At 38.5% G+C, this 14947-nt stretch overlaps 1 protein-coding gene across 2 annotated transcripts in view; it reads right to left on the bottom strand.

Annotated features, from left to right (window-relative positions):
• LOC146148550 (dynein axonemal heavy chain 2-like) overlaps positions 1-14947 on the bottom strand; it is a 45574-nt gene that overhangs the window by 6676 nt on the left and 23951 nt on the right. For both annotated transcript variants that reach the window (XM_083387651.1, XM_083387652.1), the window contains 17 exons: positions 13551-13693; positions 12878-13035; positions 12626-12758; positions 11876-12015; positions 11398-11527; positions 10731-10928; positions 10466-10607; positions 10257-10363; positions 9764-10070; positions 9461-9627; positions 9073-9221; positions 8686-8903; positions 6075-6286; positions 1661-1876; positions 1086-1285; positions 453-579; positions 155-341 (listed from right to left, as the gene is read on the bottom strand). In XM_083387651.1, coding sequence (XP_083243777.1) covers positions 155-341; positions 453-579; positions 1086-1285; positions 1661-1876; positions 6075-6286; positions 8686-8903; positions 9073-9221; positions 9461-9627; positions 9764-10070; positions 10257-10363; positions 10466-10607; positions 10731-10928; positions 11398-11527; positions 11876-12015; positions 12626-12758; positions 12878-13035; positions 13551-13693 — 2934 coding nt within the window. The remainder of the gene's footprint in view (positions 1-154; positions 342-452; positions 580-1085; positions 1286-1660; positions 1877-6074; positions 6287-8685; positions 8904-9072; positions 9222-9460; positions 9628-9763; positions 10071-10256; positions 10364-10465; positions 10608-10730; positions 10929-11397; positions 11528-11875; positions 12016-12625; positions 12759-12877; positions 13036-13550; positions 13694-14947) is intronic.

Genomic DNA, 14947 nt, shown 5'->3' with positions numbered 1-14947 from the left:
ATTCTACTTAATACGCTACAACAATTTTTTTGTTGGTAAAATCTAAAAGACGTAGGCTACAGTATTTCGTTCCACTATAAATACAGTTAAGTTGATTTTAATTTGTAAGTCACATGAATTTTGTTGAGAGATAAACATATTTAAAGGCTTTTACCTGGCAATGGAGCTGTTTCAGGCTCTGCACTTGTAAACCACACGTTCCAGTCACGTGGGTATTGTTCAAAGGACGTCATAATGCCATGGAAGTTAGTCAACTTATCAAGTTCTGTGATGTTATCCCAACAGGAATCGGCAAGCCAATTTGGACAAGGATTATCCATCTGACCTTCACGGTCGAGTACCTATATTATTATTGTAAGGAATTAGTTCTGGTAAATTAGCACTGGAAAGTTAAAGCTAGTATGACGCTAGATAAATTGTTGGCTGAATTTGGTAATAACCATTAAGCTTACCACGCCTCCGCGTAGGAAAAAGTTGTATTCATCCATGTTAATTTTGGATGCAGATTCTAGAATCTTTGCGCACATTTGGAAGCTAAAGAGCATTTTGTGCTTCTCGAACAACCCCCGACAGGTATATCTAGAAGTACAGCATAATTAGTTTTACCAAAATATCTGTTTAGGCGGGCAGTCCTGATTTTTATTGCTATGTCACGGTGTCCCGATGAATCCTCAAATGTCCCGCTTTTGCGTGAGCCAGTATTTTCCATACTGTGTTTACACGAACATGAGTTTGCTGTGATTGGTCTGTTTTGCTAACTTAATAAAGAGTGTTACCTGATGTACATTTTTATCTCCTTGCGATAAAACTTAAAAGTGAATGTAAGTGTTACGTCATTGTTACGTTTGGAAGCGTCCCGATTTTAAGCCCCAAATTCTAAACATATATTCACTTTAATAGTACAAAGCATTCTCATAAAATGAAACATTCCTAACAAACAAATTACTTGACACTTCAAAAATAAAAAATAAAAAGCATTTACAACAAACTAAAAACAAAGGCGACTGTAATAAATTTTAGTTGTTTCTCAGCAAACTGGATTTGTATGCAAGCGTATATAGACCATTGTGTTTTAACGTATTTACCTGTAAACAGCATAGGTATGGTACTCGTTTAAGTTGGTGATGCGTTCCTCCAACTTGGAACTCTTCTGGCTTTTGTCAATCGATTGGTTGAAGAGGTCGATGAATGAATCAAGTGAAAACTGGTACATAGGGTCAATCCTTCCCATATCGTTCAACACGAAGAAGAGTATAGAAGCACGTTGCGCACAAGGACGATAGCCCTGGATTACATAAGAAAGGGTCGGTGATGTACAACGCATAGATAAATAAGTCTGAATCCTAATAACATGAACAAAGCTAAAATCAGATGTCCTCTTTTATTTAAATATATATTTCGCCACACTGGCACCGTTTGCTTCCTTTAAATTTAAACATGTTTTGTTGAGCAACAGCCAGTCTGAGAATGTGCCCTGGTTCCATTTTGCTTTAGAAAAAACTTACTCTACCAATTTGAGAAAATCTATTACTTTGGAATGAGAGGCTTGGTTTTGTTAGTCATTAATAAACGTAAACTGTCTATAACTTTGCTTAGATTAAGCATTATTCTTAATATTTAAAATCATTTGGATCTAACATGTTAAATCTATTCTACAAACCTCTCTTGCAGCGTCAATCTTAATCTCAGTTTGTTCCGAGATTTGAAGTTGCTCTCCGACCTCTGCGGAAGTAATCTTTGATGTGTGAAGGGTATTAACGAGCTGTTCGTCATCTAAAAGTGATCCTTGAGCTTCGTTGAGCAGTCGGAGGATTTCATCCTCGAGCTCTTGGAGTTTCTTCTTCCCGGAAGCGATCTTTATCACTAAAGAATCTTTCTGCAAAAACAAAGCTGAGTGATGACTAGGACCACGGCAAAACGATTTTTAAATATTAGACACAGTATTTTGTTAAATTTTATATGATTGCTTTGGACACAAAAGGAGAAAAAACAGGTTTACAGTATAAATACCTCTAACATCACTGGTAATTTATCCTGTATTGGGCCTGTAGCGTATCCTTTTATTATGTGTGTTACGCGACATGCTACAGGCGACACGCCTATTCTATCGTGATGGTGCGGTCATTCGCCCCCGCTCGGTCATTCGAAAATACAAGCGGACGTGTACACTTCTCTTGCTCCTACTAATGGTGACCCCGGCAACTGACAAAGTAAGTGCAGAGTTTAAAACATATTGCTAGGTTGTATGGCTCATGTTCAACGCACTGCTCATGTTCAACGCACTTCACACTTAATTCTATGATGGACGAAGCAAATGTCGCAGCCGTTGCTGTTAAAATTCCGCCATTCTGGCCACAAGACGCCGAACTGTGTGTTTTACAAGTGGAAGCACAATTCAGTGTGAAAGGCGTGACGCTATCGAAAAAAAAGTACAATCATGTGGTAGCAGCAATGTCACCCGAAATCGCCCGTTGTACGAGATATTATTAAAAACCCAGATGACGCGGATCCTTACGCGCAGTTAAAATACGCACTCATCAGTAGGGTTTCGATGACCAAGCATCAACGCTTACAGCAACTTCTTAGACATGAAGACTTGGGCGATCGCGAGCCTTCAGAAATGTTGCGAGAAATGCAGCATCTTATGGGCGAAGAAGATTCGAAAAACTTGCTTTCGCGTCACCCATTTTGGCTCAAGTCATTCAACTGCAAAAAGAAATTGCAATCCTGAAACGCAATACGTCGCAAACAAGGAACCTGCACGACGCTCAACGACTGTGCTGGTACCACAGGCGATTCGGTCCTAAAGCACAAAAGTGCGTTTCTCCCTGCGAGTACATGGGAAACGCCTCAACCAGCCACTAATGGCGGCTAGTGCCGCTGGTTGTTCTCGCCGCCTTCTCCACGTTAATGACCGCACCAATGGACAAAGGTACCTCGTGGACTCCGGTGCTGCGATTTGTGTTGTTCCTGCCACAAGAATGGATCGCAACAGTTGCAAAAGAAAGCTGGAGCTCGTTGCAGCAAACGGAAGCACCATCGCAACATTTGGTACGCGGTCGATCAACCTAGACATCGGGCTCAGCAAAAAGTATGTATGGTCTTTTATTATAGCCGAAGTCACGCAACCGATTCTCGGCGCAATCGACTTATTGATGCTAAAACATTTAACTGTATTTCCGCTGGTGTTTCCCGCTCATTTTCTTATGGTTTGGTAGCATTAACCCATGCCACAAATGAATTTGAAACACTGTTTAAAGAGTTTCCTTCTATTCAAAGCGCGGTGTACAATGACGTTTCTTTGAAACACAATATTAGGCGTCACATCGTAACTAACGGCCCTCAAGTACATCCAAAGGCACGTCGCCTCTCTCCTGAAAAAATGAAAATCGCTAAGGCAGAATTTCAAAACCTTCTAGACTTAGGAATTGTGCGCCGTTCGTCTAGTTCTAGTACATGGGCTTCGCCCTTGCACATGGCTTGCAAAAAGTCCGGAGAATGGAGGCCATGTGGCGATTATAGGAATCTAAACAATCGAACTATTCCTGATCGATATCCCACACGTATGCCATTCGGGTTGTGCAATGCAGCCCAGACATTCCAACGTTTCATGGATGAGGTATGAGGGCTTGATTTTATCTTAGTATATCTAGATGACATTCTTGTATTCATTCCGACCAAAACTGCACACCGACGGCACTTGCGTCAATTGTTTCAAAGGGTTGCGAAGTTCGGTATTGTCCTGAATCCAAACAAGTGCGAGTTCGGTACTTCAGAACTTGAATTTCTAGGACACCGCATTTAAACTAAAGGAATCGCGCCACTTGCCGGAAGAGTTGAAGCTGTTAAGAATTTCCCGCAACCGACATCCAAGAAAGGCCTTCGTGAGTATTTTGGACTCCTTAACTTTCACCTTAGATTAATCCCAGGAGCAGCAACAATTCTCCATCCACTCCACCTTGCCCTGGGTGGGCAAACCAACGATTTCATATGGAACAACGACTGTACAACTTTCTCCCCGCCAGGTTCGTCACTTGTCTTTCATTTCAGAGTTTACAACGGATATTCGACATATTAAGGGCACTCACAATGCTGCCGCAGATGCGTTATCTCGCGTTGCTATAAATTCAACGATGTCTTCTGCAATAGATTTTGCCGCGTTGGCTGCAGCACAGAAAGGTAATCGTGACATTCGTGCATACCGAACAGCTGTAACATCACTTAAATTCCAGGACCTTCCGCTCCTTGGAACTAGTGATACTATTTTATGCGACGTTTTTAAAGGTTACCCCAGACCCGTTGTGCCACTAGCATTTAGGCGTGTTGTCTTTGACGTACTACACAACCTTTCACATCCAGGTATTCGTGCGTCTCGTAAACTAGTCTCTGATCGTTTCATTTGGCATAGCTTAAATAAAGATGTTGGGCTGTGGGCTCGCACGTGTTTACAATGCTAGCGGGCCAAAATCCACCGTCATACATTGTCACAGCTTGGTTCATTTTCGCTCCCCGACAAAAGATTTGCAGAAATTCATGTGGACATCGTCGGATCGCTTCAGATGTCGCAGGGTTACTCTTACATATTTACTTCTATAGATCGTTTTCCAAGGTGGCCGGAGGCGATCCCGACGGTGGATGCTACGTCAGAGTCATGTGCCAGGACTTTGCTGTCGTGGGTTCTCGTTTCGGTACGCCACAGTCCATAACTTCCGACAGAGGCCGTCAATTTGAGTCCAACCAATGGGCAAACCTAAACTCCCTCTTAGGTTCCCATCGTCAAAGAACCACCGCTTACCACCCGCAATCCAATGGAATAGTAGAAAGGCTCCACCGGAAAATGAAAGCAGCACTCAAAGCCCGATTAGACAACAACCACTGGGTAGATCAACTTCCGGCAGTCATGCTCGGCATTCGCACGGCCCCAAAAGAAGACCTCGGTTGTTCTGCCGCAGAGCTGGTGTACGGCACGACACTGCGGTTACCAGGGGAGTTTTTCTCACCACCGTCCACAGCACCTCTACAACCCCAGCGGAAGTAACAGCATTCCTGTCCAATTTCCGGAAATCAATGGAGAACGTTCGCGCCATTGCGACATCACGCCACAGACAATCGCATAGATAGTGTACCGCGTATACTTCAAACGTGTAAATTTGTTTTCGTGCGCCGCGACTCTCATAGATCGCAAATCTTTCAGAAATATATATTACGCCTATAAGGCATCGTCAGTTTCTGTACAAATACAAACATGTAAAAATGCCAATATTAGTAATTAAAAAGTAAAATACATAAAATAAATGGTAGGAGCGTATAGGTCTAAAATCATTAAACACCTGCAGATGTCAGATGCAAAAGCAGCAACGAGGGAATGGCATCAAACGACAATGTGAAAAAAACGGAAAGAAAGAGAGAAAACACGCAACTGATAAGCGTGTTATCAAACGGTGTCGCAGAGCTATCATTAATGGAAAGAATTAAAACGGGACAAAAACAAGCCCTGGGCAAAATAAGAAGACAAGAATCTTTCTTTTACATTTTATTGTCCGCGGGAGATCCTTACTTTTCTTAATTGTTTCAGCTAGATATTTTAGTACGAATTTCGCCTAAAGGTATTGTAGGAGTATTGATCATAGTCCAAAAATACTTGATATAATTACATATCGCTTACATTAAAAACATGCAATAGATTAGGGTACAGTTCAAAACATTTTACTGTTGTAACACACATTTATCAAAAAGTATACTCCTATAAAATCATATCTGAGGCATTGTTGAAACCTTTTTCAGAAACAAAAGCAATTTAACAACGTCGAACCGGATATGGTGGACGAAAGTGTTCCAAAATCATTTAGTCCGCCTGTCTTGCCCGTATGTTTATATTGTAAAACATGAAGGGTATACACCACATTGTATGCAATTTTGAGTTGAAGTTAACTGCCCATACGATGATTTGGGCTGTTAAGTTTTTTATTAACTTAATTGTAAGCCATGGGCTATAATATTTTGCCTCATCGAACGGTTTGCCGGCCCCTGCTTTAAAGCAAACCTGGTTAAGATGTGAAACAAAACCAACTTACTTGTTCCTCCAACTCGGGCCGTTCTTTCCTTACAACTGTTCCTAGAAGTTGCGCTTCCAAACCTTGCTCCTTCACCGCAAAGTTAACAATACTTGTCTTGGTGGAAATCTCAGGTGGGTAATGGGGATTGGAGAGCTTTGTGGTGATGTAGAATTTGAAATCAGTGTTGTATTCAACCTCTTTGTCGCCCAACTTTATAAGAAGGCGACCACCTGTGCACATTAAATATGCCATATCCAATAATGTTGTCATAACAATAGCTAAAACAAATATATTAATAGTCATTCAATTGCGTTATTTTAGCGATTTGTCGGGCCGCTCAACGTGGAATATCATTTTAAAGGCCAGAGCGCCAAGGTGTGAGATTTAATACAAGTGCTGAGTAACCGGTGTGCCTTCAAACCATGCTAGCTGTTCTGCGGACTAGCCGGTAAATACAAATACACCAGACATTTTTTTTAATTGTTAGCTTTTTCAATAATTTCATTCATTTACCCAGGACTAGTTTGATCATTTGACCAAATAAACATATGTTAGGGACATAAAAGGAGTAGAGGCGCCACAGAAAATTTTATTTTCTCGATAGATTAGAGTGTTTCTTAAACTTTTTTAGTTTCGTTCACCCCTAGCATCTATCTCTAGATTTCATTCACCCTTGTCTTATGATATAATAAAACTATCTCGTCTATATATAACAGCACAAAATGACCGTGTTTCGATTTTTGTTAAGATCAACTCCAGCTAAGTTTTACCATTGTAAATCTATAATTTCTCGAGTCCAGGAATATATAGCTAAAAAAGCACAAAACAAAGTCACCAAATTGTTGTACTTATATTAGGGCTACCACATTTTTAGCACCGAAAAAGAGGACATTTTTTTGCCTGCAAGTAAAACGAAAATAGAATTGTTACGTTTGAGAAATACGTGCCATATCCACAACTGTTTTTAGCAGCGGCACCCTTTGTAATTTTCCTATGACTTGCACCCCTACGAAAAAAAGAATTTTTAATTAAATATCACTGAGACAACCTAAAAAAATAGTGTAGTTTGTTGTCGGTCGCGCGAAGCGCGAAAAAATTTGGATTTAATTGGTTGAATTGGCGCTAAACTGTAAAATCAGGAGGCTTTTCGCAAAACATTTCGTCCCCCTGTTGCTAGCCTGTTGTCCAATTATATAAAATATGGATAAAAAATAGTTCCAACGGTGGATGACTTTTATCGTTTATCTATAAGTTAGAAAAATTATAATTAAATAGGGCCGTTATGCTTTCGATGATATGAAAACATGGAATGGCACTCAAAGAGACTTTGTGCTCAACAAAGCAAACAAAATTAGATAACAGAAGATTCGCAAATTTTTTTTGTTAGTTTTAATGTTAAAGTTGGCAAAAACAGAGTTTGTACAGCGCTGTAGGAGTGGTGTACAACTAAAACGAAAACGATACCATTAGAATCATAGCAAAAAAATTAAATATCAACTTAGAGCTCACCTCCCGCCCTATGAATTCCTTGGAGCCCCCCTATAAACCCTTTTTAAACCAGCAATTCAGCATCTTTCATGGCTTAAGTATTTTTGGAAATAAATACAACCTCTCGCCTGAAAGTCTTGCTAAAAGTATTAGCAACTAACTCGAAATGCGAAAAAAGAGGACATTTGGGCATTTTTAAGCGTCCTTGGAGGACCATTCAGTTTTCTTAAGAAAAGGGGACAAATCCTTCTTAAAGAGACGACATATGGTAGGCCTAACTCATACACTCAGTGCAAACCAACTTAACTATATTACAATAAGCAAAAAACACCAAAAAATAACAGGTTTTAGTCGATTTACTTCAGAAAGTTGTTTACTAGTGACTATAGGATGCTCCTGAACTTTCGTTCACCCTTATTCACCCCTTTTGGTTGGTTCACCCCTGCAAAAATTTTATTCACCCTGGGGTGAACCATTCACCACTTTAAGAAACACTGGATTAGAGAGTGGTTTTAAGCTTTGTTCTATCTCACTCTTTTGTAACTTTCCAGTGCCTTGGCCCCCAAGATATTATTAAATAACTGTTATAATAAAAAGTGTTTTTTTAGGCTAATAACATATCAAGGACGATGCTTCAATTAATTTTTTAAAACGAGCTTTAAACTCTTGCAGGGCACAACCAGGGCGGATTCAGGAGTTTTGCATAGAGTTAGAAATTTTAGGGTATGACGACCAAAATGCGTTATAAAACAAATAACTCCCGCGCCAATGGTGAAATGAAACAAGTTTTATACATTTACAAAAATGGCGCCTATGGATTCGCGCAAAACAAAAAATAGTTGGCAAAATTTTAATTTAGAAGAAGTTGCATTTAGAACACATAAAATACCTAGTCCTAAGCGCCTTATATATTCATCAATGGATTATTATTTGCAAAAACGCCTTTATGTTTTTCAATTCGATGAATTTGAAGGGACCTTTTAGCTAACCGGTAAAACTGAAATGACTTTCGGCACAATTAAATCATACACGTGCCTTTACCTGTCTGCTCTGGGAATACAACTATTGTAAAATGATACCACTGAAATAATTTTTTGTATATAAGTTGATTTTAACATCTAAAATGTTTATTGAATCGTACCGACTTTGGTGATGGCTTTATTTAGGATAGGAGCGAGTGAGGGGTCCAGTTCCTCCTGGACATTTTGAAGAAGGACAGGACTTCCGAACTGGACACTATTTTCCAGTGTCCTCAAGTAATCATGCTGCTGTAGGTCAATTATCTTCAGACCCCTTTTTCCCTCCATATTTTTAATCCATTTGATAGCTTGTCCTTGTGGGTCCACCATTAAAGGCCATCTATAAGTAGTTTGTTGGAAAACATTGGTCGATTGGTTTTAGCTTTTAGGTACCAAAAAGAAGTTGTAACGTATTATCCCTTTACACTGTAGAATTCTATAAAAACGGTATTTTATTTTGTGAAATGCGTTATCTCGTATGTATTCGTCAACACGAATAAATCCAGTACCTGTTGCCACGATTCACAATTACGCCGTTCTCTGTGGAAAATGCGTCCGATGGAAGACCTTGAATGTTCCAGTCCCTTGTTTGGGTGGGTTTCGAAAGAAACTCTGCAAATGTGAAGTTCGGCGTGCAAGGAACATTAAGGTCGTGGACCTGAGCGAAAAGAAAACTTTTAACTGAAATGATTCACACAATTTACCTATATATATCATAAAAAGGACCTGCAATATATTTAACTGTATAAATAATAATAGGTCGGCGGTAGTTGTTTATTATTCGATTTATTGACTATTTTGTCGCTATTCTTTGTTAGATTGACCTCTTCATAACGTAAGCCAGAAAAATGGAAATTTATTTGGTGCGTAACTATTTATTGAATATGTTTTGTCTACCTGCTTAAGCCATATTTTGTCGACCATTTCATCTCTGTAGTTCGAAAGAAATGGTCCCATGTACGAGAGGAAGGCTGATGCTACCAAGCAGTCCCCGATTAAATACTTCATTGACTCCTCTAAACTCTCTGCTGATGCCTCCCAGCGAATCTTCTCGCCAGCCAAACCTATAATTTGTTTAAACACAATATCAATTTAATATAATATAAAAAAATTAAAGAAGGAGGCGAAACAAAAATATTTTCGAGTGGTTGAGAAAACAAGCCATGTAAACAGGATGAATTCTAGGCTACCCGTACGTACCTGCAACCAGCTTTCCAGCTCTTCCGAGTTTTAGTTCGGTCTCCTCCGCTTCCAATCTGAGCTTTTCCTTTTGTGCAAGCTTATCCTCGTATTCTTTTTTAAGGTTTTCCATCTTCTCGGTGACTTCAGCTAGTTTGCGCTTAGCCTCGTCCAACGAAGCTTGTTTCTCCTTCAGTTGTTCCGACGCTGCTTCTAACCGCTGCCTCTTGGGTTCCACCACGCGGTAGATCCTGCCGTAGAGTTCCATGGCACGAACCCACATGCATAGCGATTGGGCTGCGTTAGAAACTCTGCCAACGTTGTCCGGCTACAAGAATAACAAAAGATTGTTTATCTTGTTAAATGAACAAAAATAAGATATACAAACAGTAAAAAATTAAAAACTACAAAAGCAAGTTATAAAGCTATCAAAGCTAAGGCAATAAGATAAATATAAAAACTATTAAAATTGCAAGGGAAAGCATTGTGAATCATATAATCAGGATTTATGTACCTTAAACTCTGAATGAGCACAATACTGTTGACCAATTTTCTTTAACACCCTGTCCGACATGTGATCTTTGTCGAAATTAATCAGTTGTTTGATAAAGTTCTGATCGCCTGGTAAAATAAAAAAGGTAAAAATATAAATTTTGTTCGGCGACAGGCTTAAACGGAAATCTAAACTTTTGAAACAATTTGTACAAAATGACAAAAACAAACCGAGTTGTCGTTTAGCTTCAGCCCATGTTGGCTCACTACCCCTTAATATCATGACAGCTTGGAGAACCATCTCCACCAAAGCTGGTGGACGACCATAGGATTTGATTTCAGTGATGTCCTTTTTGTTTAACGCTTCCAGTGCCTGAACAAACGAATACGTTTCTAATTTGCTAGAACTTAAATTGCAGGTAACGACTTGTTTTACATGCACAGTGCAGTGAGTGGACAATCTGAAAATGTGCCATGATATATTCTATACGCTCACCTTTTTAGCCTCTTCAAGTGCGGGCAATGCTTCATCGAGATCGCGTTGTGCGTTGTCGGCCATCTGCTTGCACTTGACTTCTTCAGCTGCAATCCTCTCACTATAAGCCGCAACCGACTTCTGCTGTTCATCTGCCTCTCTCTTTTGTTGCACAATCACCACCAGATATTCCTCACATTGCTTCTGGAACTGTGCCACCTATACGACGACAAGTAGTAGAAACAATTGAAAAGGTTACATAAGTCAGTTGACATATTTGTTTTGATATGTTTTCGAACAGCTTGAGAGGGTTGGTTAATAATAAAACGTAAGATATGTTGGAGGAATTATATGATGAGGTTATTGTTTGGAAAGGTTGTTTATAGTTGCCGGTAAGTGAAATTCGTAAACATGGGGATGGTTCTTTTGTTTGGATTTGACGATTTGGTTAAATTTGTTATTTTTACATATTTTATCAGTAAAACAGTATCTTTTGTGTAACTTTCGATAATAATTAATCAATACACTCATTATAGCAGGTATAAAAAACTTGCTTTATAGGGGATAGGAGCAGTTTAGTTACATTTATTGGCGTACGACACAGGAAAGTATTAGCGACACATTTAATAATTTGTCTCTAATACTTAAACTGAAGAAATATTTTACTTAACAAATTCGTAAGATCTACCTTAGTCTTTGCTGTTTCTAGATCAATGGACATTGCTTCCACTTTGGCTCTTGTGTCGTCGATTTTAAACAAACCATTGCGTAGCTTCGACACCTGGTCTCCCAATTCCTTACGCTTTTCGGCCAACAGTCTGTTGCGATTTAAAAATAGTGAAACACATTAAATTCGCTTGTGTTGTCATGTAATATCATTTCAATTAAAGGGATCTATTTTACAAGTAACGAATTCAGTTTTACACCACATTTTTATGATATGGTTTACAAGAAAATGTTAATTATAAAAAGAATGTTAATAGTATCTCAAACTAGATTGATGAAAATCACACCCTGAAATAATACTTTTTTTACACTATGTGCAACAAGATTTTCATACTATAAAACTTGTAATCTTTACTCTTTGCTACAGCATACGTCTTATGCCAATGTCTGTTCAAATTTGGCCTAAATAGCCTACCGTAAAAAAGAGTCTGATTGCTTACGATTTGTATCCAGATACAAGTTCCAAATAGTTGGTTGGAGTAACGTAGTTATGACGTTTCAACTCAAACAGCATTTTCTCGGATGACGTTACTACTGAACGATGCATCGTGACGAAGATTTTGGCAACGTGTTGGTTAACCTAAATGTAGAATATTATTTTTCTTTTTTATCAGACTCAATTTTTTGTCTTCTATTTTTTAAATCTATCTAAATCAGTGATTCTTAACCTTTTTAGCTTACGGACCGGTAAAAATGCAAAACAAATTTTGCGGACCGGTGGACCTTCAAAAGTTAAAATCAACCCAAAATGTAATTACGACAAAAGTATGCAACTTGAACGCAAAGAAAGGAAACTTCTTTTTAATGAGCAATTTGTCGCGGTCATTTTAATAACTTACGTGGTATACGTGGTTCAATTAAACTTTTTACAACTGGTCTACTGGTCGTAAAGTTTTAAACTTAAACGAGTTGTTGCCTACTTTTGACGTAGAATACACTTCAAAGTAGACCATTAACTCTATGCTACGTGACAATATTGCAAATTACGAAGCTGGCGAAGTTCTGAATTTGATGGACAAGCCTTCAACATCTTGCATTTTTCAATTGAGATATACCATTGCTATATATTTGGCGGACCGGCACGCAAGTTGACGGGGACCGGCACCGGTCCGCGGACCGGCGGTTGAGAACCACTGCTCTAAATAATAGTGAATAAACTACGTTACACAGAAGTAAAAATATAGTTTTACATCTTCGCCGCTTCCGAGGTCCATTCCTTCCAGGTATTTTTCAGCAACCTCCAACAGAGCGTCATGTGGCCATTCAGTAAATAAATCGATCGTCGTGCAATTGACAAAGGCCGGGTATTGCCGAATCCGGTTTCTGTAAACGTTTATTAGAGAAAACGTATAAATTTGTACTAAAAATTTTGATTGAAACGTCAAATAAATGACGTTCGATTTAATGAATATACGGGTTGAACGTTAGTGCGGTATAGTGACCTGAATGAATCCCCAACAGGGCTCATACAAAGTGCAACGTGTAAGTTGTTTCGCACGCGTTCAATCAGGTAGCGGAACATGGCGTCATTTGTTTCAGCGATTCCATCTTTTTTAGCATCGGCTTCCAGACTAGAACGTACTTCTTCAAACTCATCAGGCTATCAAATAAATATTTGTTGCCATTAATGGATAAAAGTCTATAAAATCTATATCTATAAATATATGTTGTTTCGTTTGTCCGCCGGTATAGGTTCCCTATACGTTACCAGAGAAACGTGGACACGATATTACTACAATGTACGCGACGTTGTAGCAAATTTTTAAAGCAATTTTCACTTTTAAACGGTCACGGGTTAAAGCTTAGTTGCTACTTACATTATATGTTTGTTTTTACAATTTTTTTTCCTTGGACGCCGTTCAATACCAGGATTTGTTCGGAGATCACCCAAATCGAACGTTTACTGCAACCACACGGGCCGTATTCTTATGAAGTTTACGTTTGTTTTGTGAATCCGGATTATTATACATATATATCACGGGATTCGTTACGTTGAAGGCCGTTTGCGTATTTTGTTAAACTTTTGTTTAACATAATATTTTGAAATAAAAAAGTACTACCACCGACGAGCTAGTCACTGGTACAGGCAAATACAACCGATAATCTACAAGTTACCTTGTACATATTAGGTACTTCTCCGCTGCTTAAAATATTATTGATGTCTTCGAGGAATATTTCTTCCACTACTTGAGTGTCGGTAAAGAGAAATACGGTAGGTTGATTCTCCACACCAGCTTGAAGGTAAAGGCGCTTCAGATCTACATGTAGGACAGAGATTCTTTAAACTTTTTATGGTTGTTACCCCTGTGTAGAACTTTTTAGGACGTTTTTCAAAAAGTGTTTTTTAATTATTATAATTAAAACATTTATAACAGGGGTTCTTAAACTAGGGGCGTGCTCCCTGAGGGGGTTTTAAAAGCTTTGGAAGGGGGCACGACGGATATTGAGAAAAAACAAACATTTTTTAATTTATTTACTGTCAAGTTTTTAGACGACGAGCCTCCTATGTGCATTGCGCATGGCATGTTGCGCCGTATAAACTCCAGATTGGCCACTTTTGCAAATTAGTAAATGCGATTATATATCGAGTAATAGGCGATTCTCTTTTATGTGCCCAATGCGTTACGCCTCGTTTTAAATTAAAAGTTACCAATTAAAACCATACAAAAACATTTTGGGCTCATGACATCTTAAGACTTAAGTATTCTATTCAGTTGCATATTTCAGGACGAGGTTGACCGTGAACTGCAGATTTTCGTATAATTCAGACGTGAGGTATAATTCAGACATATAATTCAGACTTGGGGTACGTTAAAGAAAACCACAAATATCAACACATTTTGCATATAAGGAAGTAGGTAGCATTTTGATATTTTCGAATATCTCTTTATTCAAGATGTTGAAAATTTATAAAGAGATTTTCGAAACGTTCAAAATGCTATTTACTTCTGTATGGGTTTGAAATTCACACTACGTCTTACTACAACCTCAATCCACAATGCTGTATAATTTTGCAGGAGCCTTTATACATATATTAAACACTGCCTGTGTAATACAGATCATTTTACTTAAAAGTAACTGTAAATGCATTAGTTTTGTAGTTACTAAACGAAATATTTCGGAAAGGCAAACGTTTTGATTCAGAGGGGCGCGGTCTAAAAGTTCAAGAACCTCAGATTTAGAAGATTGACAATGCCTATATTTGTTTAAGGCGGTAACGTATAGTTTTCATACTTTGTTCAAAATAACCCTCTAAAACAGCCAATTACCTCTTTAGGGTAATTAGCCATATTTAAAAACCGCTGGCGCATAAAGTATTCAAGCTTGTGGCAACTCTTGTGCCGACCAAAAACGAAGTATTTCACCCCGAGATAACAGTAAGTTAACAATATCCACTAAACCTATATAGATATGAAAAATACAAACTGATAATTTGCTGAAAAAAACTTTTAATGACGTTTTAATAAATATATATAACATTTAGCGGCATTTTAATTTTTAAATAAGAATTG

Source organism: Ascidiella aspersa, chromosome 4 (genome assembly GCF_963924565.1).
Source record: "Ascidiella aspersa chromosome 4, kaAscAspe10.2, whole genome shotgun sequence".
NCBI lineage: Eukaryota > Metazoa > Chordata > Ascidiacea > Phlebobranchia > Ascidiidae > Ascidiella > Ascidiella aspersa.
Note: the sequence above shows the minus strand (reverse complement) of the source record. Positions and strands in the feature narration are given on the sequence as shown.